At 33.6% G+C, this 26,468-nt stretch overlaps 2 protein-coding genes across 2 annotated transcripts; both read left to right on the top strand.

Annotated features, from left to right (window-relative positions):
* The first annotated feature begins 703 nt into the window (after positions 1-703).
* On the top strand, positions 704-19,062 carry LOC106061811 (adenine phosphoribosyltransferase-like). The gene is made up of 4 exons (XM_056035878.1): positions 704-829; positions 7,483-7,720; positions 17,451-17,529; positions 18,480-19,062. The coding sequence occupies exons 1-4, from the start codon at positions 741-743 to the stop codon at positions 18,620-18,622; spliced, it is 549 nt and encodes a 182-aa protein (XP_055891853.1). The 5' UTR covers positions 704-740; the 3' UTR covers positions 18,623-19,062.
* LOC106061808 (S-adenosylmethionine mitochondrial carrier protein-like) lies at positions 18,981-20,955 on the top strand. The gene has a single exon (XM_013220020.2). The coding sequence runs from the start codon at positions 18,997-18,999 to the stop codon at positions 19,834-19,836; it is 840 nt and encodes a 279-aa protein (XP_013075474.2). The 5' UTR covers positions 18,981-18,996; the 3' UTR covers positions 19,837-20,955.
* The last annotated feature ends 5,513 nt before the right edge of the window (positions 20,956-26,468 follow it).

Raw genomic sequence — 26,468 nt, 5'->3', positions numbered from 1 at the left:
TTAGCAGAGGTGGCTATTGAGTTTATTATTTTTTTAAAGATTGTTATGAAGTGTATATCTGTGTTTTCAAAGTATGAAGAAAGGGAGCATTAATTGTTAAATACGGAAGAAAGGGAGCATAATTTGTTTGTTTTGTACAATGCTGCGTTAGACGTATGTTAAGATCGAGGGACGACTGCTGGTTGCCAAGGTGTAAGGACGTATTTTTGTAGTGAGTTAGATTTTTTTATCAAAATGCCATTTTATATTAAAGACTATTGCATTTATTTAATTTCATCTCAAGTTGAATTTGTGTATATTGCAATAAAAGTTATATTTAGTTGTTTTTTCCACAAAGAATTTATTTATAAATATTTTTTTTTAGACAGTCTGCACTTTATCGAAGCATCTGCCCTTCTGGTACCCCTATCCCCGTCAACGCTGAAGGTGTCGGTCTCTATTGTGTTCACATCCATTAATACCTGCAACACATGTTGACCAACAACCAAAATAAAAAAATAAAAAAGTTCCCTCAATATAACAGCTGTCTCACGTCATTACGTGGATGTTACTGGAGCATCTGCCAGTGCCCACATAGACACATATTGATGATATTGATCTACAAGTGGATTAGGCAAGACGGAGCATGGGAGCAGCGTAACTTTTTGACTATGGTTGGGAACCACTGATAAATGTTACTGTGTTTACTAGTATTTAGGTCAGTGACACACCTAACCTTTAACCTTTGATCCAAGGTCACTATGGCGAAAAATCTTGAGGACAAGCTAACACGAGTGCGTGCAGCTATTGTGGATGTGCCTAACTTCCCTAAAAAAGGAATAATATTTAGGTAATTGGTTGTTTATATTCATTAATATCATATCCAAAATATCTTGACTCTAGATCTTTATCTATCTAAACTCTCTAGTCTAGATCAGTAGATCATAGATCTTTTCTAGATCTAGTCTGTAACTAGATAACAGTTTAACAGTGATAACTTAGACTTAGACTAGACTTAGATCTAGATCTCACATCTATATAGACTATTATAGAATAGACGTCTACTAGAATGACTAGTTCATTAGTAGATCTAGATAGAGACTCAATAGAGTATCATAGAATCATACTCACTAGAGTCTAGTGAAAGTCTAGTGACTAGTGTTTTTACAATCAGTGGTGAATCAGTAGACTCAGTTAGTAGTCAGTAGTCTGGACTGAGTCTGAGTAGTCACAGTAGAGTCAGTAGGGAGTAGTGATGAGTAGTGAGTTACTGTGTTGTGTGTAGACTCTCACTCTGACTCATCTCTAGAGTCTAGATAGAGTTAATAGATTAGTCTATAATCTAGATCTATATCTATAGATAGATCTAGACTAGTTCTAGTAGATATAATATCTATACTGAGACTATACTCAGAATAGATATCCTGTCCATGTCTATAGACTATACTGTCTATAGTATGTAGTAACTGTAGCATGTAGATATCTAGATTCTAGATTTTAAAATATACTATTATACTTATAGTATGTATATGGACGGACTGATACTCATGACCATGATGATGTAGACTGTAGATGTACTCATGATAATGTAGTAGACTAGATCTCAATCTAGATCCTTTGATCCTTCTAGTGTAGTAGTAGTGATCATTATGATGACTGATGTATACACTCGAGACTACTCAGTGACTAGATTTAGATTGCTAGATTCAGATTGGTCACTATTGACACTGTCACTAGATCTAAATCTAGCTAGACTAGTGATCCCTAGGCACTAGGCCCTAGTCATGATTTGACACCTAGAATCTAGATCTAGCGACTCTAAACTAGATAATCTACTAAGACTCTAGTCAAGTCTAGTGTAGTGTAGTCTAAGCAGAATGCCTGAGACTACTCAGTGTAGTCGTAGTAGTCAATAAATATAATGACTAGAATCTAATCTAGATCTGTGATCAGAATAGATAGGTTTCTAGATCTATTAATATTAATATTATCTAGAGTTAGGTCTAGGATAGAGGTCTTGAACTAGAATTTCAAATTAGTAGAAACTAGATTTATATTCTTATAATATTCGAGATTGACTAGATCAATTTAATTTTAAGATTTCAAATTAATAAATGTAGATTACAAATAGAATAGATCTAGATTTACTTGTATGTTACTATCTATTTTTAGATCTATCATTACTATCAAATCTAGACAGTGGCATAGCTAGACGAGCTAGATGGTATTTAATGCCCAGTACTGTATCTCCTCATGACGCCCTTAAAAAATGAAATGAAATATCAAAATGACATTTTTTAAAAATAATGTATGTTCAGTCTTTATTGCTAGATCTAATTCTCAAAAATAAAAAAGTAATTTTATAAATGGATACTACAAATGAATAACTTGCATGTTTTCTTGCTGGCTAACTGGCTAATAATTTGGTTAATTGAAATTAATTCTTTTTTCACTAGATCTTAGAAAAAAATAGCCAAAATCAGTGAGCCGTTAATTTATTATTGTTGATTGCAAATATTTCTTGATCAACTTGAGTTTGAAAAACCTTGTCAGTAATATGTAGATGTCAATATTTTTGCCAATATCTTTTTTAAACAACTTAAAAGTTCTCAGCAGATTCTTGTTTCGGAATTCTGAACTGTAATACAGTAACTACCAAAACCTTTCTGTTGCTGTAAACAGATTTTTCTATCACTTTCTGTTGGTCAAACCACAATATTAAAAAAAAAAAATGTGAAAATTCCAGTTTTTAAGTGATACAGTACGTTTGAGCTAGATGTGACGATATATTTATAAAGCCAGATGACAACGATGTCTTGATGCTGATGTTACAATGAGATTAGTCAATGCATTTCTGATGCTCTAATCCTTTAACAATAAACACAAAGCTTTTTATTCTGGAACTAGGAATCTCTTTCATAATATACACACTGTACAATACAATTTAATTAACCACATTTACTGACATTTGTTTGGGCTCTCTAAAAACTACCAATGCGTCTCCTTAAATACCTCTTACCATCCCTTTTCCTGCCTTTTTTTAAACTAACCAAGCTTCTCTCATGCGCTTGGAATTTCCAACGGAAATCATGTCAACAGTATACCACAAAGACCTTCTGATGCAAACATTGAACCAATGAATGAATAAATAATTGCAATTCAAAATGGCCTTGCATGCTTTCACTCTGTGACAATATGTTTGTGTTTTATTTGCTTTTAAAATTATAACAATTTAGTAAAAAAAAAATGAAATGTACTTGTAACAGTATCCTGCACTACCCAGTACTAACCAAGTATATTTTCTACAACAAAAAATAGTAATAGTGAGACATTGAAAGATTATGTCCATAAAAAAAAAAATTATATTTGAAGCGCAGTCGAACCAGATACACTGAGCATCAGTTGTGTATCACTATGCTTATCAGTTGTGTAACAATCATATTTTCCTTTTTCTTTCTATTTCAGTTCATTGTGTTGCGTCAACATTTGGCATTTTTCAAGTTTTTCATTGGTTTGATAAAGTATCTAGCTTCAATCCTTTTGTGATATTTAGCTATTTACGAATGACTAAACTTAAAAAATAATAATACATTATAAATACATATAAATGGTAAGGTCTTAGAGGTGTATGTAATAAAATATGATACAATTCCAGGACATAATAACAATGTCTGAATCTATTGTAACTCAAACTCATGTTTTGTCTAATTCTAAACTACTCTTGAGCAAAAAATCAGGTTCTTATCTTGATTTATGATTATGACTTTGTAATCTGTTATAATTATTATTATTTGTTTTTTTTCAAATAACCTTACATCAATTAGATTATAATTTGTTAATGTAACCAAAATTATTCTAATAATTAGTTACAATACTATTGTCTTCTAGGATAAATGCATATGAAGTAAAATAAAATTTAAAAACTAGATGTAGCTAGATCAAGAATTATCATATTATTTGTTTATATTCTTTCACATAATAACCCTATAAACATTAACAAGGTTAAATCTGTTAACATCTATAATATATTCCTAAGGGCCCTGTTTCATGTACCTACTGACTGACTGACATATTACTATTTCTCCTACTTGCAGTGGTCGAAAAAATATGTAAATTTAACTAGTTACTACTTTATGTGTGCCTATAACAACTAAACACTTTTCACTAGCAAGACCACAACAACAGTTAAATTTACCAAAAATGATTCTTAATTTACAATTTCGACCCAATCTTTTTAAGTAGTCTGCCATATTTTAAAATAACAAATTCATTCTTTCGCTTAGTTTTTGCAATTTCCAATGATTTGAATAGCTCAGTTAGTAGAGTGCTAGAAAGTGAGTGGTTCAAATCTCCAATCGCATGATAATTGAAAAAAAAAATTATTATTATTTATTTATATTTTCAAAATAATGTTTTTGCCTAGTTTAAAATTCATTCTACATAAAATTTGAAACATAATTTGTCACCTCAATCCTAAGATATACACTGGCCAAATGGGGGGGTTGTTAAAATGCTGGCAGCTTTATTGATAGTGCAGAAAAAATAATGGTGGGGCATTTGAGCATTAGCAGGGTGTAATAAGAAAATAAACAATATACAGCCATGGAACAAATCTACGGGTGAAGTCGGTGGGTAATGCTAGTTTTAAAATATATATATGCATTAGACCTACATGTTTAGCAATGAAACCTTTTTGCATAATTTATACATAATATTTGTTTAAATGTTTGATGATTTTCCTTTTCTACTTATGAAACATCATTTTAACTCTTTCTCTCCGTAATTATTTTCCTCGCTCCAATAGTATTATTCATTTTGCTTATTGTATTTCACTATCCTGTTGAGATTAAACTTTGATAACTTCGATAAAATGTTATATAATTTATAGGAGAATGCATGCTCTTTTTATACAGCTCAAATTAATGTTTGTAAATCTAAAAAATCCATTTAGTTTAATGGGTTCAAATCAACATTGGCATTGTCGATTAGGAGAGAAAGAGTTAATAAGTACTATCCTGTGCATAAAAGACTTAGACTTCTAAAATGTTCTTTTTAAATGAAAATTGCTAGACTTTTATTTGCTTTTGCATATTTTATGTATAATAATTTTTGTTTTAAATTGTATTTCATTTTCCTTTGCAAATTATACTTTTTAAATTGCTCATTTCAATGTCTACATTTCTCTATATATTTTGAAAAGAAATGGCTTAAATTTTCTCTCTCTCTAAAAAAAAATCATGCACTTTTCATCCTCTTGTTTTCTATAACCACATTTATCGGCACAGGATTAATTAACATTTTTGGTAATAAATACTGAGTATCTATATCATACATGTTTGACTAGATATAGACCTAGATATTTATAGAACTTAGAATCATAGATGTAGACATCTACAGTAAACAATATATAATATAAGCATATAAATCTAGATCTATCTAATCTATAGACCCAGAATAGCATCTAGATCTCTAATTTAGTTTTAATCTGATTCCTCTAATAAAAATACTCTAAATTAATAAGTAATAAATATAAATAAATACCTGTAGATATAAATCTAGATCTATTTAGATCTAGATAATATAGATTCACATTGCTTTGCTGTGGGAGGTTTGGCTAGGAAGTCAGTTATCTTCCACTCTAAAGGAACATCCAAAACATGTAAAGCAAAACAAACATTAAGATCTAATTTAGCTCTAGACCAGGGGTTCTCAACCTGTGGGTCGCGACCCCCTTGGGGGGGTCGATTGACGATTTGCCAGGGGTGGCCAAAGGCCATAAAAAAAAAAGGATTGTTTTTGACAATTCTTCTATAGGTGTGTATGTGTGCGGGGGGGGGGGGGGGGTCGCGGCAGAATGAGAGATTGTAAAAGGGTCGCCGAGCATAAAAGGTTGAGAACCGCTGCTCTAGACTAAGTAAAAGAGTAGAGCAAGGCTCAAGAGTATAGATATAGTATACCTTTGTATTGTATTTCTATCTATACTATAGATCTCAATTGGGAGGCGTGGTCGAGAGGCTAAGTGCGCCTGAACTTAGCTTGGCTTGGCTACCTATGAAGGGGGCTCGAGGTTCGACACCCGACTTGGGCAGAGTTGTGTTTACTGAGCACCTAAAGGCAGCACGGAAAAACCTTCTCCCAGATAAACCCCCCCCCCCCCCCCCCCCCCCCCCCCCACTGGTCCACAACTGAGTAGAACCAAAGCGCTCTGAGCATGCTGTAAGCATGAAAGTAGCGCTATACAAAAGCCATAATTTAATTTAATTTATACTAACATATTCCAGTGTAGAGTCTAGATATAATTATCTTAAACATTTCCCAAACAAACAAGTTTTTCGCTAAATTTTAGGAATAAGCCAAGTGTTCGTTGAATTAAAAGTTTTGTAAACACTGATCTAGGATTCTATGTTTATTGTTAAGATTATGTTTCATGGATCTTGTGTAGTAAATGAGAAACTAGAGCTGTGAGATTTATAACAATTAAAACTTCACATATTCACTATAACAGCATCTGTAAAATCACTAAATTTAGAGACACTTCAGGACAGAAGACTAAAAAATAAAGTAGCAATAATACATGCATCACTTAATCATAAGTTACTAATGCAAGATCACAGGCTAATAAAATAATCATAAAGACACAAAAGATAGAGACCTGTTTCTTATTTTAATGTGCTAGGACAAATTTATACAAGTGGTTCTTCTTCTCTAGTGCCATCAGAGATAGGTATGGGTTGCCTGAGTCAGCCAGGACAGCCAATTATTTTGTAGAGTTTAAGTCTCTAATTAACTTTTGGCAAAGGGGTGCTGTGACAGTTGGCGTTACCAAATAGCCCCACTTTCTTTGCAGGATATCAAGAGAGGCCGGTCCATTCTTTACATTGTACATACATGACTAGATTAGAACATGGATAGGCATGGGAGATAATTATCTTTTTTTTTTTATAGGAACATGTTTCTTTTAGAAAGAAAGATTTTCATTATATCACATTTCTTCATTTTAATTATTATGTCCAAGGATTCTTGTCTTATAAAATACAAATGTTACTTCAAACAAACAAAAAAAAAACAACAACAACACAAACTTTAAAATAAAAAAACAAAGCTTATATTAAGTGTATCAATTAATTTGGATGAGTCATGTAATTAAATTTCTAATAACATTCAGTCCTTATAAGAGAGATTACATTACTCTAGACTGAGCATGCTGTAAGAAGGAAAAACGCACCATATAAAAGCAATTTCTCTCTCTCTCTCTCTCTCTCTCTCTCTCTCTCTATATATATATATATATATATATATATATATATATATATATATATATATATATATATATATATATTTTATATATTTTTTTATTTATATATTTATTTATCTATGGCTCAATCTTATTGTGTGATCCTTGCTACACATTAAACAGTTAGTATATTTAGTATATTGGGTACAGAGGACAACATTCTTGTATGTTTTTTTATATACATTGTATGATTCACTTTTTGCTTACAGAGATATATTTCCAGTACTGAGGAACCCTCCAGTGTTTAAAGATTTGATAGATCTCCTGATCAGTGCTGTGACCGAGTCTGTGCCTGATGCTCAGTGCATAGTTGGCCTTGAATCCAGAGGCTTCTTGTTTGGTCCCATCTTGGCAGAACAGCTCAACATTCCGTTTGTGCCGATTCGGAAGAAGGGTAAACTTCCTGGAGAAGTCTTATCAGTTACATATGAGTTGGAATATGGTTCAGTGAGTTTTGTTTTCCTTTTTTTTTTTTGTGATTTCACTTGAAAAATATTTTCATTACAATCTTTTATTTTCCATTGTTTTGTAATGTATCTTTCCACCGTATGAATGTGGCACAATTTTAATTATTCAGTTATAAGCTGGAAAAGGTAACATAACTGTGTGACATCTCATTAATAGTAATTAAAAGTAAAAGAAAAGTAAAGTTCCTCTTTCAGACCTTGCGATCTATATGGCAAATGATGTAAAGGTCCCACGGTTAATGAGGGTGTCATGTTGCCAGCTCAATGACAATACTAAAAATGCAGAAGCCTTTACTAAAAAACTTAGAACCTGTTAGACACCTTATTTATATAGGTTAGTTATTTAGCGACGCACCATAGATGACGCATATTGAACGGGACTAGTGACGTTTGGGATATGTTGGGTTAGAGACCGAAAAATCAGTTAGCGATAGAACATTCCAGGGTAACGACGTGTTTAGTGACAGAGACTTCTACGGTGGCCTTTTATCAGAATAAACCCTTATACAATTGTTCATCAGTGTTGACTACATCTCTTCACTAGTTATAATCGATGTGCCAGTTCTTGTTTGACTTGTTGGTCAACTGCACGTAATACACCCGAACAATTACACCCAAACGATTGCAGAGTAATTGGTTGACTTCAAGACAGCCTGAACTAGCAACATCACAGTGGCGACCCCGAACCTCGAAGCCGGACCCCTGATGAAGCCGAACATCGAACCGGACCTCGAAGCAGAACGTTTACTCAGGTGAGGGTCGTGCACTCGAAGATATAAGATTTCATCGGAGTACGGCTGAACACAACATCAGCGCAGAGTGACTTTGTTCTAGATCTACATTTTCTTGATCGCACGTTCAACGAGCCGTTAACTCAGGGTGACCTTCGTCAGGACAGTAATCATCGTAACGTCTGGTCTACTTAACCAGTATATTCTCAAAGCCTGATCTTCATATGCTGAATCGACCTACAACCAGAGAAACCGTTCATTCATAACGGGTGAGAGATCGTTAGTGAACCTGTTGGACATATTTTTTCTTCGTCATAGGAGCCACATCGAGTATCAAGTTTTACCTCGTCAGTTTCGAGAAGGACAGTTTGCCCGCTGTCAGAAGTATTGTGAGTACTACAAGTTTGGTAGCTAACTAAATCGAAATCGCTCTGTCGTCTTACCCTTGGAGAGATTCTTGTGGAGCAGTTTGCTCATTGAACCGGTTGCTTGCCACGTTTATAACGGTCACTGTGTTTAACCTTTGGAAGGTTAGTGAAGTAATATTTATCAGTACTGGACATTGATTTATATAGTATTCGTCGGTCTAGACGATATCTAGACGTGCTGATATTGAAATCGTGGAAACAGCTACATCCACTTAATTTCGTTGAAAACCGTTAATCGTCTAACGGAACGTTGTCGGAGGTGACCTTGGTTTCACCTAGTCTACATTGGACAGTTTGGTCTATTGAAGCAGAGTACAACAGCAAACTTCGTCGTACTACCAGAGTAGCAGCAGAAGCAGTGAACTATTCTTAGAGAACCGTTATTCGTCAGCCCAGATCAAGTCATCGTCAAGAAAGCCGTTATTCGTCAGCCCAGATCAAGTCATCGTCAAGAAATTCGTTATTCGTCAGTCGTCCAGATCAAGTTGTCGTCAAGAGACTGTTATTTGTCAGTAGTCGTCTACACAAGTCAAGTCATCGCCAGAAGAACCGTTAACCTATTCGTCAGTAACTGTGTACACAAGGTCGTCGGAACTACACATACGGTCATCAACAGTCGTCGAAGAAACTAGAACATTTTGCTGTGGCATATCAGGACATCTGTGGCATTACGTGGGATACTGGTAGCACCGGAGAACAGAGTCAGAACTGGAAGAGAGGCAGTGGAATTTGTTGTGATCTAGCATATTCGGGAGTCCGAACAAAGGGATCTTTCTTATCAAAAGCTAAGTGCCATTTTTCTTATTAGTGTATGTTTAGATTGCCCTTAGAAATAGATTTTGTCTAAATTTGGTACGTTAGCCTGAGTAAAATCAGGTGGTGCGCCTTAAAACCCGTCGGGGTAGAAGACGTAATTTAGATGAAAAGCTATATTATACGTTTAGAGTTGTAATTTGTTTTGTTTGTGTAAACGTCATATCCGTTGTTGCCTGGTTACTTCGTGACGTTATCATTGTGTGCCATATTGTCATATCCCAACCCATAGCGATAGTCTCATTTAATTATTTCATTTGTTTATATTATTTTAAATTATTTATTTTTATTAATTTAATTAGATCTGTATTTTTTTTTCACTTAATGATAGAAAGTGCGGGTAGGATTCTTTTACTGTGAATCAGACTAAAATAATTTTAGTTTGAGCGGTTAAAATCAAATATGATTTTGCCATGAGAATAATGCCGAAACTGGCTATGTAGTCAAACACTATCGTCTGGCTAAATTTAGATCTGCAAATTGTTGTACATCTCTTTGGTACAATTAAATCATCTAGACTCTAATTTGAGAATATTATTAATTGAAAGATGAATGAAGGTAGTACATTCTAGATATATATATCTTGTTGAAGATATTTGACACTGTATACACATATTTATTTCGCATGGTTAAATAGAACCATAATTTCTGGATCTAGAGCTATCTTATCTACTCTAGACAGTCTTAGACTAGTCTACTGAGTACTCTAGACACCTCAGTCACATCAAATTTTAAAATTGATCATAGTTATTCATACTAGATCTAATAGTCATAGTGCTCTTGATAACTATAGATCTAAAAGTATTATTATACATACTATAATATACTAGATTTAAATTTGTGTGATACTAGACCTAATATACAGATTTGAATATAACCATAATAACTCAGACTAGATTTACACATTTACTAAATCTATAGATAGAGACATAACATTTAAAACTTGGATAAAAGTTTGTAAAAACTTAAATATAAAATAAGTTTAAAGTATAGCCATAACCAATATAGGCTAAGTAAAAATATATATAAAAAAAAAATACAATGGCTACATCATCATATGTGGACCTTAAGGAGGTTAAGGAAGCAGCTATGCAGGATGGAAAAGCCATGGAGTTAAAAGGAAAGGATTTAGCAGCTTATGTACAGCAAGTTGTGAAGGAAGAAATGGAGAGACAGAAAGAAGAAAAAAGACAAGAGATAGAGAGACAGAAAGAAGAGATAGAAAGGCAAGACAAAGAGAGAGAAAAAATTAGAGAACATGAAGCTAAAATGGAGAAGATGAGATTGGATGCAGCACAAGCCAGAGCTCAAACTGAACAAGGAAATAACACAAATAACTCAAATAATTATACCACACAAAGAGACAACCCTAATTCACAAACATGGCTAAAAAGAAAAATTCAAAGTTTTGATGAACAGAAGGATGACATTGGTGATTTCCTGAAAAGATATGAGGCAAAAATGTCTACATTTAATATGCCTGAAGAAGAGTGGTCTGAAATACTGATAGACTTCGTTCATGGTCAAGCTCTAACAATATGCCAAAATCATGACCATCATATTGATGATAGCTATCAGGTTTTAAAAAGAGAATTATTGAATGCATATGGTCATAATGCTACAACTTTTAGAAAGAAATATTTTGACAATATACCATCTTTAGAAATAGAACCCCAAACTACCATTAATATGGAAAAGGATTTTTTCAATAAGTGGGTAAAATTAGAAAAAGTGAATAACTCGTATGAGGGATTAAAAAATTTTATTCTAGTGGACAACTTTGTAAATAAATGTGATCCTCAGTTACAATCTTTTATTAGAGAAAGAAACCCAAAAACTATAGATGAAATAACAGAGATAATGAGAGTATACAAAAATGCATATCCAAATAAACCATTTTCTGATAGGGATAAGAGCAAAGTAGATTTAATAGGATACACCAAAGAAAATGTTGATAGAAGTAGAAATAGAAATAGATCAAATAATGGAAATAGAAAATATAGTGAAATAACCTGTTTTAAATGTCAAGGAAAAGGTCATATAGCAGCTAACTGTAGAAGAGGGAATAGTAGGTCTGGAAGTAGAAATAGATACAATGAACAAAATAACAGTAGATATAGGAGTAGAGATAGGAATGACAGGGGAAATTATAGAAATAGGAGTTACAGTAGGGAATACAAAAATAAAGGTACAGATAGGGTATATTTCATGGAAGGAAATAGGAACAATTTTGCAGTGTACCCAGGGTTTGTAGATAGAATTCCGGTGGAATTAATCAGAGATTCAGGTTGTAACACCTTGGCAGTAAAAACTAAATTTGTCAAACCTCATTGGTATAAAGGGTTTACTAAGAAAGTAGAATTAGCAGATGGCACCGTAAGGGAATTTAAAGCTATAAGGGTATACATTGAAACCCCATTTTTCACTGGTTATTGTGATGGCATTGCAATACCAGAAATGAGATATGATATGTTAGTAGGAAACATAAAAGGAGTTAAAGAATGTTCAAGAAAAGAATTAGAAGACTGGCAAAACAAATACAAAAACATAAGACAAAATCATGAAAACATAGAAACACAAAATATAACAAGTATGATAATAACAAGATCAATGGATAAACAAGATGAGAAACAGGAAAATACAATAAATGTAATAAGTAATGATAAAGAAAAAGAAACCAGTAATGTAATACAAATAGAAAATACAGATGTTAAGGAAAGAGAGGTAGAAAATGAAACACAAAATAGTCTTGAAACACAAATATTTCAAAGGGAAAAAGAAACAATACCCAAATTTGCATTAGAACAAATGAATGACAATATTATTGGGAAAATTTATTCAAGAATATCAGATAAAAACAATAATAATCCAATGGAGAAATTTTGTATAGAGAATAAAATATTATTTAGACAAACAAGTAATGATAACAAGAAAATAAAACAACTTGTCTTACCACAGAAATATTGGAAAGATGTTTTAATCATGACACATGATAATAATTTAGCAGCACATAGGGGAGTAAAGAAATGTTATAGGAATTTGTCAAAACAAGTATTTTGGCCTAAAATGAAAGCAACAATCAACAAATACATAAACTCATGTGACATATGTCAAAAGAGATCTAACAAAAGCTTAGTGAATAAAGCACCTATTCAAGAAATGGATGAACCTACAGCACCATTTCAAAAAGTATCTATTGATTTAATAGGTCCTTTAATTCAAACTGAAAATAATAACAAATACATTCTAACAGTAATAGACATGTTTAGTAGATACCCAGAGGCAATCCCATTATCAAATACAAGTGCAGAGAATATCATTAATGCCATAACTCAAAAAGTAATTACAAGACATGGTATACCTAAGATTATATTGAGTGATCAGGGATCTCAGTTTAAGTCAGAACAATTTAAGAAATGGACTAAACAATACAATATACAACACATATACTCTTCAGAGAGTAACGGTTTATGTGAACGATATGGTGGTTCATTAAAAAGATCACTAACAAAAATAATTCAGAATAATCAGAACAAGTGGGATCATTACATTAACTATGTACTATTTGCTCATAGAAACAACATCCATGAAGCAACACAATTTTCACCATATGAAATAATACATGGAAGAAAACCCAGAGATGAATTAGATGTTTTTAAAGAAAATCTAATAGACAATGAGAATAAATTAAATAATGACAGTGAAACAACAATCACAACAGAATTGAAAGAAATATGGACTCAAGCATATAACAACAATAAGAAGTACAAACAAAGTGCTCATGAGAATCTAAATAAGAAAAGACAATTGAAAACACTAGAAGTAGGAAACAATGTATTAATATTGATAAATGACCTGAAAAATAAAATTGGTAAACAATGGAAAGGTCCATTTAAGGTGATAAAACAAATTAGTGATGTGAATTATCAAATTGAAATAAATGGGAAAATTAAAACATATCACATAAATAATTTGAAACTGTATCATGATAGAGAAGATGAGTTAATACAAAACATTCAGGAGGAAATAGAAAATACATTTTCAGAAAGAGAAGAATGCTTGATGATAATAACAAATGAAAATCACAATGAAAATGATATTAAGGAAATACCTGTAATAGAAACAAAAGAGAATCAAACTTGGCAAAAGATTAATCTTAATAATTTAACTAAGGAAAAGTCAAAAGACATAACTAAAATAATACAGGAATACAAAGAAATTTTTTCCAGCATATCAGGAAAAACTAATATTATTAAACATGACATTAAAGTAACAGATCCAAAACCTATCAAGCTTAAGCCATATAGAATACCGCTACATTTACAAGACAAAGTAAAGAAAGAAATAGACAATTTACTAGAATCAGGTATAATTGAGCCATCAACATCTCCTTATGCTTCACCAATTGTGATAGCCAAAAAGAAGAATGGAGATATAAGGTTATGTATTGATTATAGGAAACTTAATAACATCACAGAATTTGACCCATATACAATGCCAAATATAGAGGATATTTTACATAAATTAAATGGAGCAAAATTTTTTACTAAATTAGATTTAACTAAAGGTTATTGGCAAATACCTTTAACAGAAAATGCAAAACCTTACACAGCATTTGTAACACCATATGGTATTTTTCAATGGAATTATATGAGTTTTGGATTAGTAAATGCACCTGCCACATTTAATAGAATGATGAACATGATAATTGGAAACAAAGAAAATGTTATTTGCTATTTGGATGACATATGTATTTTTAATAATAGTTGGGAAGAACATTTGGTAGATGTAAGAGAAGTATTCAAAATAATAAAAGAAAGTGGACTTACAATTCAAGCAGAAAAAGTAGAAATAGGATTGGAGGAAATAATTTTCTTAGGACATAAAGTAAATAACAACATGATTAGCCCTATTGAAGATAACATAAAGAAAGTACTTAATATTGAAATACCTACAACAAAAAGACAAATTAAAAGCATATTGGGAATAGTAAATTATTACAGAAAGTTTATAAAGAACTTAGCAGAAATAGTGAATCCACTAAATGACTTACTTAAAAAAGGAAAACCTCAAAAAGTAGTCTGTAATGAGGAATGTGTGAAAGCTATTGACAGAATTAAAGATGTTTTTAGTCATGAACTAATATTAAGACTACCTGATAAGGACAAAATATTTTATGTCACAACTGATGCATCTGGTAATGCTATTGGTGGTTGTCTAATGCAGAACTATGATAACTTACATCCTATATTATATGTAAGTAGAAAATTGTCAGAGGCAGAAAAAAAATATAGTGTCATTGAAAGAGAAGCCTTAGCTGTAATATGGGTAATTACTAAGCTAGAGAGCTATTTAATAGGAAGGAAATTTATATTATTAACTGATCATAAACCTATTCAGTATATACAGCAAAAGAGCATGAAAAACAGTCGTGTTTATAGATGGTTCTTAGCACTACAGGAGTATAAATTTGAAGTGAAAGCTATTAGTGGATCTGTGAATATTGTAGCTGATCTATTGTCTAGAATGACATTGAAATGAAATAAGTTTGTAAATAAACTATGATTATATTGAGTATGTAATATATATTAATATATTGACACCATTTATATGTTATGAAAAAGGGAGATAAGTAAATTTGATGTTAAGCATTTAAAAGTAAGTATGGATATTTTTTTTTGTGTGAATCATTTCATATATCATTGACGAAAGTTAGTTCTATGGAAAAGGGTGAGTATAAAAGAAAAATGGACAAAAGCGTATAAAAGGGTGGTAAGAAAAAATTTACTGAATGTGTAAATAAAGTTTATAATTGTTTTTTGAAATATTGTATTTTATCAGATTACTACCAGTAAAGAACATTTGAGATGTGTAGGACGTGCCCATAAGATGCCACATTTTCCTCCATGATGAACTGTATACCAATGAAGATGATTCTGGAATGTTATGAACTGTTATGAACATTGACATGAATATGAGGAACTGTCAAGATGAAGATGTCAAGATGAAGAGATCAAGATTTTATGTTTGTGGTCTTCCCCGTAAATTGAAAATGCCCTTGTAAGACTTGACAGTAGTGGAAAAATATTGACATTTTTTTTTTTCAAGGGGGGGAGGAATCTGTTAGACACCTTATTTATATAGGTTAGTTATTTAGCGACGCACCATAGATGACGCATATTGAACGGGACTAGTGACGTTTGGGATATGTTGGGTTAGAGACCGAAAAATCAGTTAGCGATAGAACATTCCAGGGTAACGACGTGTTTAGTGACAGAGACTTCTACGGTGGCCTTTTATCAGAATAAACCCTTATACAATTGTTCATCAGTGTTGACTACATCTCTTCACTAGTTATAATCGATGTGCCAGTTCTTGTTTGACTTGTTGGTCAACTGCACGTAATACACCCGAACAATTACACCCAAACGATTGCAGAGTAATTGGTTGACTTCAAGACAGCCTGAACTAGCAACATCACAAACCACACAAAGATACATATAATTTATACCTTTACATATCCCTTAGTCTGTTGAACCGTCAACCGTCTTTCTTCATTCTTCTATGAATTTTGCCTTGGCTAGAAGCTCTTTCAATGGCATTCTTTTATGTTGTCTTCCCATCGCATTCTTTTTGGTTACATTTTTTTATATATATAATGGGAGCTCAAAAATATTTTTTTTTAAGTTTAATGCGCTGCTGGTCTTGCTTTACATATTGTTTCACCTCGAAAAAATATGCCAGTCATTGACTAGTTGTCGTGATGTTAAAATAATTGTATATTGGATTAGGAAATGTCTCAGCATAATTCATTTACAAAAGAATATTGTTGCTTTGCTAATGCTATTGATTAATATTAAATCATTTTGGGAATGTTTTACAGCAGATCAGGCTTGACTATTTCAATACTTCTGTAACAGTCCTCAGTAGTTGAACTTTGTACATAGTTACAAGAGGGGTAGGGGAGGATAATTGCTTATCACCTGAATGGCAAAAATACCTGGGCTATGTTTTTACAAATAAAGTGGAATCTAAGGCCTGTCTTGTTGGGATCTTTTCTTTTGGGTTTGACCAGTTCATCTCCACTTTCTTCTTTTCTAACATCTGCACCTCTCTATTTCTCTTGTCAGCCCATCTCCTAGAGTTTTGTTTTGTCCACTTTGTTATACCATTGTGTTGCAAGATATTTTCACAAAGCTTATATATCAACTCTGTCTGCTAAAAATTTTGTACGTGTTTTTTTCTTATTCTCTGATCAAGTTAAAACTTTGTACAATTGTTCATTGTACCTGACAAGACATAAATCAATAAAAAAAAAATTAAACAATTAGTTAGTGATTTTTTTTTTTTGTTTGAAATAAGGGGAATAAATGCTACTTAATGAGGGATTCAGATGTATGTATGGATTTAGTTCCCTTATCACTTTTTGACAATTTTTATTTCCCACTTCCCATTCTCGGATTAAAGTTAAAATTTTGCATAATTATTCATTGTCGAATCAATCCAAAAATTAACCAATTATTTAATCCTTTAGTACTAATTAATTTATTTTATCTATCAGAAAGGGAGATGAATGCTGTAATTTTCAGATAAATGGCAGTAATTAGCCTTTCTTTTCCTTAGATAAGATTTGATTTTAAAAAAGTAATCTTGTTTCTATTCCTTGTTCAGTTGTTTAAACATCTGTTGATGTACCTTTTTTTTCCCCTAAATTTACTAAATATGTTTTACTTGTCAGGACACTTTTGAAGCCCAGTCTAATTCTGTAGCTGAAGGGGCAAAAGTTGTCATCGTGGATGATCTTTTGGCTACTGGGGGTAAGTCTAGTCCTTTTTTTTTTCTTTTTAATATTTAATCACATGTTTTGTTTCATAGCTTTTGTTGGTCTTTTTAAAAAAATTGGTTCATTTCTAGGACTATTTAAGATGAAGTCTATATATAGGGTGTGTCAAAAAAATGTAGACACACTTTAAACTGTCATAGACAATTTTTTTCCCGTTCTACAATGCTAAATTTCTGGACATGGAAAGCTTAATGTCCAATGGGAAAAATAAAAGTGATTTATGCTAGTAATGTTCAAACTGGTGGCCTTCAGCATCAGTAATTGCAACATGGCGGATGTGCATTTGAGTTTTGAAGACCGGAATCAGATAATTAAGTGGTACTGGAAGTTTGAGAATGTTGCTGCGGTTTGGAGACAGTGGAGACGTTAGTATGGTATAGAACCCCCTTGACGGTTAACAATAACAGGTCTACGAGACAAATTCGAAATTCATGGAACAGTGTGTGATGTGCATAAAGGTCGATCAGGGCGACTTCGTACAGCTACAAGTGATGAGTCCACAACTGCCATCTTGGAACTGTTTCAGCGTTCACCTCAAACATCGTCAAGGCAAGCGGCACGTGAGAGTGATGTAGGTGCTAGTAGTGTGCTACGCATTCTGAGGAAAGGCAAGTTTCGTGTGTACGTTTCAAGGCTGGTGCAACAGCTTAGTGACGACGATCCAGATCGAAGGTTAGAATTTTGTGAATGGGTTCAGGAGAGGGTGAGACGTGAACTGGCATTTATGGGTGGCATAATTTGGCCGGATTTATTTTTCCAATTGGACTTAAAGCTTTCCATGTCCAGAAATTTAGCATTGTAGAACGGAAAATAAATTGTCTAGGACAGTTCAAATTGTGTATACATTTTTTTGACGCACCCTGTATTGTTCTGTACTTTGCACTTAGGGTACTATAAATAGTGTATATTACTTCAACTGACCAGGTACTATGAAAGCTGCTTGTGACTTGATGGTCAAGTTGAAAGCCCAAGTTTGTCTGTGTCTGGTCGTCATTGAGCTTCCCTCCTTAAAAGGCAGAGACAAGGTTTCCTATCCAGTGAAATCGCTGATTACATTTACAGATTAGCCTCCCTTGATCATCTTTTTTTCTTTTTAATTTCTTTTGTTGGGATTTATTGGTACTGTTCCTTTGTAAAACAATACTATTTTTAGAAGATTACTTACAATCATTTCATATCAGTTTATTGTTCTGTTACCTTCTTGCCATTATAATCAACAATTGAGATTTGTGTTAGAGAGTAGCTGTTAAGCTTCTGATATTATTTGAAAAAAAAAATCAAAAACTTTTTTTTTCTATTTATCTTTCTTTGTATTTATATTTTTTGAAAATATATTTTTGTTGTAGTTTTTATGGTTACATCTTGATGTAGTCTTATTTTTTGCTCAATTGTTTTTCTAAAATAAAAATAAAAATTTGAATTAGTTAATCTCCTGTAACAAATGGAAGAATTTGTAGCTGAAAAAACACAGGTCCCTTTTAAAGTTGCTCTGCTTGCTGGTGGAGCAGCTGGGACAGCTGTGGATGTTATACTGTTCCCGTTAGATACCATTAAGACCCGACTACAATCAGAAGCTGGGTTCATAAAGTCGGGGGGAATTAGAGGTGTTTATTCTGGTCTTCTTTCCGCAGCGCTGGGATCTGCTCCTGGCGCTGCTCTGTTCTTTGTAGCGTACGAAACCTCTAAAAGTATCTATGGGTCATTGGTGCAGCATGAAGGGCTTCAAAGTATTGGTCACATGATGGCTGCAACATTAGGAGAGGTAACAGCGTGCCTTGTGAGAGTCCCTGTGGAAGTGGTGAAGCAGAGGACTCAAGTTTTCAGCACCTCGTCCTCCCTAGAGTCATTCCGCTACACCATGCGGTCCGAAGGCCTGAAAGGCTTCTACAGAGGCTATGCCAGCACCGTTATGCGCGAAGTCCCATTTTCTGTAATACAGTTTCCTTTATGGGAGTTAATGAAATCCAAAGTATCAGAAAAGACTGGTCAGCCAGTAACTGCTTGGCAGTCTTCCATATGTGGTGCCGTGGCTGGAGGAACTTCTGCGGCAATAACCACGCCTCTCGACGTGGCTAAAACTAGGATCATCCTAGCTAAAAAGGGTTCGACTGTTGCCAAGGGTGATATAGGCTTTGTCCTACGACAGGTGATTCATGAGAGAGGCCTTCCTGGTCTCTTCTCTGGCATGGTCCCTAGAGTTGTCTGGATATCTATTGGTGGCTCCATATTTCTGGGAGTTTACGAGAAAGTTAAAATTTGGGCATCCTCAGTTTTAAAATAATTGTGGTGTCTATGAGTGGGATCCCCAAAGGATCTTAGTGCTGAGGCCAATATAAGCTTACTGACACCAAAGCAGTAATGCTGGTTGTACAATATGAATCCCACAATTGTTTCTGAGACTGCGTCCATTTGATGAACTGAAACACCAAACCCAAGAGTGTGAAGTATAGCCAGAAGCATAAGCAGGTCAAGTAGAAATGCTTGCCAATAGAATAACTTTGGAATGTTCCTATTCAGGCAGCTGCCCTCATGGAAGCAATACAGTGCATACCATAAAGAATTATTTTTTTCTTTCTCAGCCACTTTAGTGTCCTAAAACTTTTTTTTTTCTTTTGTTCATGTGTATATAAAAAAAATGTATTGAAAAAAATAACTTAATAGCATTCAGATTTACCGTTGTAGATTAAACTTAGTTTTCATTTATATATATATATTGTATGTCATTAGCTATGTCATCATTCGTTTAAGTTTCTAGATAACAGATTTTAAGAAGAATTTCTTTGAGGATTTTAAAAACAAATACAGGTTAACTGTCATTACAGTGCCAAGTATAAGTACTGTAGGCACTCAACTAGCTTACATATTTTGTGTGTGTGTGTTTACCTTACATTTTGTCAGCTCAACTTTTAAAGATCCTTTGTCTAATCCCAATACAGCTTGCCAATTTAGCATATTACCAAAGCAGAATTACATCCTAGATAAATTATCATCATTATTTTTTTTAAACATACTTTTTGGCTGTAAGAACAACTCTGCTAGCAGAGTGTAGCACACACTAGGTGTAGCTTACACGAGCAATAAGTACGTCAATCGACCAAGTCTGTTGGGGACAAAACATAAGGTTGATATTCCAAGGAGTCTGCTTATACTTGTTTTTGTGGCACCTAGATTTATCTTACATGTTGCTCTGCTAAAATTCTGTAGGCATCTTGAGTCTATAAGAAACATTTGTATCTTGAGTTGTCTAGCTTAAACAAACACAAAGTAATATGAGCTAGGTGACATTTCTAAGGTTATTTTTCTTTTTTTACCAGTTTTTACATACAACTATATGAGTTGCTCTATGACCTTCCATGTGTCCACTTTAACATGGGGACTTAGTTAATTAAAAAAAACAAAAACTGATTCTTAGTCTTGTATAATCCTCTAAACAGAATTTAGTCTCTCCTTTCACACCCTGTCAGTTTTAGTAAACCAACACAACAGAATTATAGATCTTTTGAAGCCAACACATTATGACGACAGTTTGTCTTAACCCAAATCTCTGGCTGCCTGGTCATGTAGTATGTGTTCGGGACTGCCGTTCAGTGGTGCTGGGTTTGAACCCTGCCCACTGCCATTCCCTGTTGCCCTGCAGGAGCTTTGGGCTAGGATGTAATTATATTCAGAGTCTTAAGGAACATTGTATGCGTAGGAGGTAATCATTTTCTTTTTTCATGTAACGTCTGTATTATATAAGATAAGGTCGGAAACATGTAGAACATTTACAAACGCCAGAAGACATTTCTGATGAATTGCTTAAACAATTTGTTTTTTTTTTAAAGTGATCAATACCACAGGCTGCCAACTCAATATTTTCACTATTGGGGGATTATTATCTATAAACTGTTTGTTAGGTTATCAGTGACATTGTATAGGTTTATCTATTGTATTTAAACAGATGTTTTTTTTTTTGTTTTTTTTTTTAGATATTATTTAATCAGAGCTTGTTAAATTTCAAGCACTGACATATATAGTAGTATTTTCTTAAAAATTGTAATCATAAGAGTTTTTTTGTATAATGCTGTATCATATTTTGTTTATTACATTCATCCAATACCATTCTAGAGGGTGTGGGGGTGAATTACATTTGTAGCAGAAAAGTTCTGCACTATACATCTGTAGGGATACCATTTGTATCTTGTATCAAAGTTGTCAAAATCGTGGACATATCAGCTGTGTGGAGAGGGGGGGAACTGCTATGCGGTAGATTCTGACCATAGCTAATGCCCAGGCTTTATTTCATCATTTCTATGAGATGATGCTTGAAGCCTGAATGAGGCCATCTCCGAATCCACACACTCACAAAGACATGATCACATGAAAAGTCACAAGAAAGTGTATTTGAAATTCATATTTATTTGAAATGAATTCATCTAGACGGTTTCTGATTTTAAAAAAAATACCTTGAAATATTTTGTTGTATGTTTTTTTTTTTCTTTTTTTTTTTCACTTCTGCTCACAAATCATATCAGCAAATTTGCCCACCTTTTATGTCATACTTTGTTACACAGGTCATGTTCAGTTATCTCTGGCTATATTGTCTTCATTGAACTCTTGCTTGACAAGAGTAAAGTTTGTAATCTATAAGATAAGATGACGTTCATTTAACTTTGTCCAGACCAGCGTTTCCCAAACTGTGTTCCGCGGAACCCTGGTTCCCACAACGCCTGAATAGTGGTTCTTCGAACTACTGGAAAAAATTAACTAGTAGGCCACCAAGAGAATTAATTAAACAAAAAGGAAAATTTTCGGCTAAATACTCCGAATGTTCGAAGTGTTCCGGTTAAGTAAAATGTTTGGGAAACACTGGCCTAGATTATCTTCAGTCATCTGTTGCAGGTTAACAAATTTTACACATTTTCCTGTGATGTAACCAAAAAAAAATTTGTTAAAGTGTAGTTGTTGCTATTAGGTCACTCATGATAAGCCAGATTAATTTCTAGGTTGTGCCATATTATTTTAAATATTATATTTAACTCTTTCTCTCCTAATCGACGATACCTTCGTTGATTTTGACCTCATTAAATTTAATGTTTAATTTTTTAAACTTGACTTTGTATTATATAAAAAGAGCATGCATTCCCCTTTAATTCTATACCAAATACATTTTCTGATAACAAACAACAAAGCTATTGAAGCCCAATCATAACAGGGGTAGTGAAATAGTAATGAGCAAATGAAGAATTCCTTCAAAACGTGGAAAAATAATTACGGAGAGAAAGAGTTAAATTTAGAAGGAATATATCTTTATCACAAAATGATTGGCACTTAGCGCTTTTTCCCCATTAATTCATCTTCTATTTACCTAGCAGCAGTTCATAGTAAAATAAAGATGAAAAAAAAAACTAGAAAGGGAAGCAAATAATCTATTTAGAAGGTAAAAAGCATAAGCTATGTTACTGCCCTTCTATTTAATAATGAGGTGCTATTTTAGATAGTAAATCTTTGTCACATTAATACACACACATATTTTGATAAAAAAATTTTTTGAATAATATGAACTACTCAGCTAATACTCACAAAAAATAAACTTGAATGGCATTTTAAATACTGTATGTGAAACATACAATTGCAATGTGCTTTGATTCAATCACTTGATACAGTCCACTATCCTTGAAATCAGTTCAACAGAAACTAAATAACATTTTTTGTTTTGAAATCCATATTGCTATTTACAAATTTACTAAGATTATTTTATCGGATGACTGTATATTAATATGTTTACAGCAGGGGCATTCTCCCTCATGACAAGATAGCCAGTTTTTTTGTGTGTGTTCTACATATTTATTTTTTAAAATTCTTTTTTTTTTCTGATTTTAATAAATGCTACCAAAATTGCTGGACTTTTTTGTTTTATATTTTTTCGTTAATATCTTCCACTCTAAATTTTCCATTGATTTTTCTTTAGGTTCCCTTATACCACCTCCACATTTCTCTATATCACTTAATGGTCTTATATTAAGTGTAATTGTATCGATTAGTTTGGATATCTGGGTGAAGGTTGCTGTGGTAGAATTTTAAATGTATTTATAAAAAAAATAAAAAATGTATGACTTGAATTTAAACTTCAGGGCTCAAGCCAATACACTAACCACTGTGCCAGCGAAGTGCTTATGAAAATAGGTTTCATAGCTATCTGTTGTTAAGTTTCAACTAAATCAAATTGCCAAATCAGTCAAGTAAAATTTTTTCACTTGTTTGATACCAAACAAAATAATTAATGACCAATATTTGTAATTAAAAAAAAAAATATTTTGATTCTTGTTCTGTAATTATGTTAAGTTTCAACTTTATCCAAGAATGGGTGTGGGAGAAATAACAGACAAAGTTGATATAAGCTTTCTAATCAAAATGTTAAAGAGGAGATAACTGTCATAAATATTAATGTTACAAATTCCCTCTAGAAATATTTCTGTAGACCATCATAAGCTGTGGCTGGGTGTGGGTTACCATTGAAAACTTTTGATCATTTAAATTTTTTTTTTGTTAGAGAAACTGATGGACTATGTTACATGGCCCAGATTACACAAATCAAAAACCTTACAAATACAAAGCAACAGACAGGATCACCCATCTTTTGCACACACACACACACATTTTTACTTGGAGACCGAGGATCTTGGTAATTGAGCCAAAGGTCTCGGGTTCGATTCTGGAGGAGACTCTATTGGTAAACGAAAGTTGTGCTGTGAACAAAACGCACTCGTATAACTTGCTACATATCAAACAGGGTCTGACCTGTCAAAATTGGAAGAACCCCGCAAATTTAGACCATCAGGTATTTTACTCTGTTCCTTCAGTCCATCCACATCCTCGACTCCATGCGATCTAAAAAAAAAAAAAACTCAAAAAAGATAATTTGACGTTAGCAAAAGTTGAATCAAGTCAGAATGTTTTACGTTCGACAGCACAAAGCCTGCAGAGAAAGCCATTCACATAGCTTACACCATCTGTCAATCTGCCTTCGTGAATGGTTCGAGGCTACAATCACGTGGCTCAAGCAGCCAATAGTAAGTCGTCTTTGCTTATGTTACTTGGGTCCGAGAGTAAACAACCGGCAACTCCTCGCGCTGTTACGTCATCAATACAGGTAGACCATAGAGACAACTTTAATACCAGAAATGTGCTTTTAGTACTCCAGTGGTTCTAAGTCTGTCCACGTGAGGAACCCTGTCGACATCAATAAAAGTCATGGTGTTTAGCGGTACGGAAAGCTTTTTTTAGACTTCAAATTTTCTGCGTCTAGCAAAACATTGTTTTCATGATTTGTTATACATTATATCGGTATACGATTTAAGTCTCACATTCCTTGGTTAATAAGAAATTAGATTTGAGAGTCTTTGAATGGGGTCGACCAAATGTTTAGATCTGTCACGGTTTGCCTCTCTTATGGATCAATGACGTCTGCTATGTCTCACTGCTCGTCTGCTACGTGTATATCCACGCGTATGTGTTTATAAGTGAATCCTCCCTGATCTATACAAAAGAACTTTTCAGCTTTTGGGGGTAAAGCTAGAAGATGTACTAAGATCTAAGTCATATATTACATAGAAAAACAACAACAACAACATTAAAATCCCTACCAGACTGACTTAGCTCAACGCATATACATGACGTCAGCGTTTCATGTTTAGCTTCAGCAGGGCCGGCCTTTGGCATAAGCAAACTAGGCAGCAGGCGACATCAGCCTAGGGCCTTCGATTGCTGAAGGCCTCGCACAGTGTAGTCAGTTGATGTAGGTAGTCAGTTGATTAGGTCAGTGTAGTCAGTTGATGTAGGCAGTCTGTTGGTAAGGTCAGTGTAATCAGTTTCTATATGTTGTCTGTTGATTAGGTCAGTGTAGTCAGTTGATGAAGGTAGTCAGTTGATTAGGTCAGTGTAGTCAGTTGATGTAGGCAGTCTGTTGGTAAGGTAAGTGTAGTCAGTTGATGTAGGCAGTCTGTTGATAAGGTCAGTGTAATCAGTTTCTATATGTTGTCTGTTGATTAGGTCAGTGTAGTCAGTTGATGAAGGTAGTCAGTTGATTAGGTCAGTGTAGTCAGTTGATGTAGGCAGTCTGTTGATAAGGTCAGTGTAATCAGTTTCTATATGTTGTCTGTTGATTAGGTCAGTGTAGTCAGTTGATTAGGTCAGTGTAGTCAGTTGATGTAGGCAGTCTGTTGATAAGGTCAGTGTAATCAGTTTCTATATGTTGTCTGTTGATTAGGTCAGTGTAGTCAGTTGATTAGGTCAGTGTAGTCAGTTGATGTAGGCAGTCTGTTGATAAGGTCAGTATAGTCCAGTGATGCCCAACCTAATTCGACCTGCGGGCCATTATAATTTCTGACACTCGTGTCGCGGGCCACATGAACGAAAAGGTAAAAAAAAAAAAAATGAAATGAAATTTACCTGAAATGTGTTACTAATTGATTAAAAACCCGTGGATCTAGTACTTACATTAAGAAATTGGATATCTGAAGCGATTTTTCTCACACATCTGAAATCGTCTTAATTTCTCTACTTAAAATAGAGCAACATTGTAGCTCGCTTTACTGCCGTCGCTTTTTGGTAAATATACCCATCGATCCTCAAATCTGTGGGGCGTAGTTCAACAATCTTTTAGTCGCGGTTCAAACCAAGAATGTCGTCATATTTGTTTCATAATGACGTTTATATGTTGTTCTTTCTTTTAAAATAGCCACACTTTCTTGACACATCAAATATGTTGGCTTATTATCAAGCTCCACAAAAAAAAAAAGAAGTCAAGATCCGTCTTCTTTTTCTGGTAGATTCACATTTCATAAACACACTAATGTTAAACGTCATGGTACCAATCAATTAAAGAAAAATTGAGGGCCCTAACGTAGGTAAAGATACATAAGTCAACCTTTT

This window comes from Biomphalaria glabrata, chromosome 7 (genome assembly GCF_947242115.1).
Source record: "Biomphalaria glabrata chromosome 7, xgBioGlab47.1, whole genome shotgun sequence".
Taxonomy (NCBI): Eukaryota; Metazoa; Mollusca; class Gastropoda; family Planorbidae; genus Biomphalaria; species Biomphalaria glabrata.
The sequence above is the reverse complement of the archived record's forward strand: the minus strand, read 5'-3'. Positions and strand labels throughout refer to the sequence as shown.

Bases quoted from the DNA above. Each gene is read 5' to 3' on its own strand.
- LOC106061808 (XM_013220020.2), top strand. From the start codon at position 18,997: ATGGAAGAATTTGTAGCTGAAAAAACACAGGTCCCTTTTAAAGTTGCT.
- LOC106061811 (XM_056035878.1), top strand. From the start codon at position 741: ATGGCGAAAAATCTTGAGGACAAGCTAACACGAGTGCGTGCAGCTATT. The intron at 7,721-17,450 runs GTGAGTTTTGTT...TTTACTTGTCAG, and splicing joins ATGAGTTGGAATATGGTTCA to GACACTTTTGAAGCCCAGTC. The intron at 17,530-18,479 runs GTAAGTCTAGTC...TCAACTGACCAG, and splicing joins TGATCTTTTGGCTACTGGGG to GTACTATGAAAGCTGCTTGT.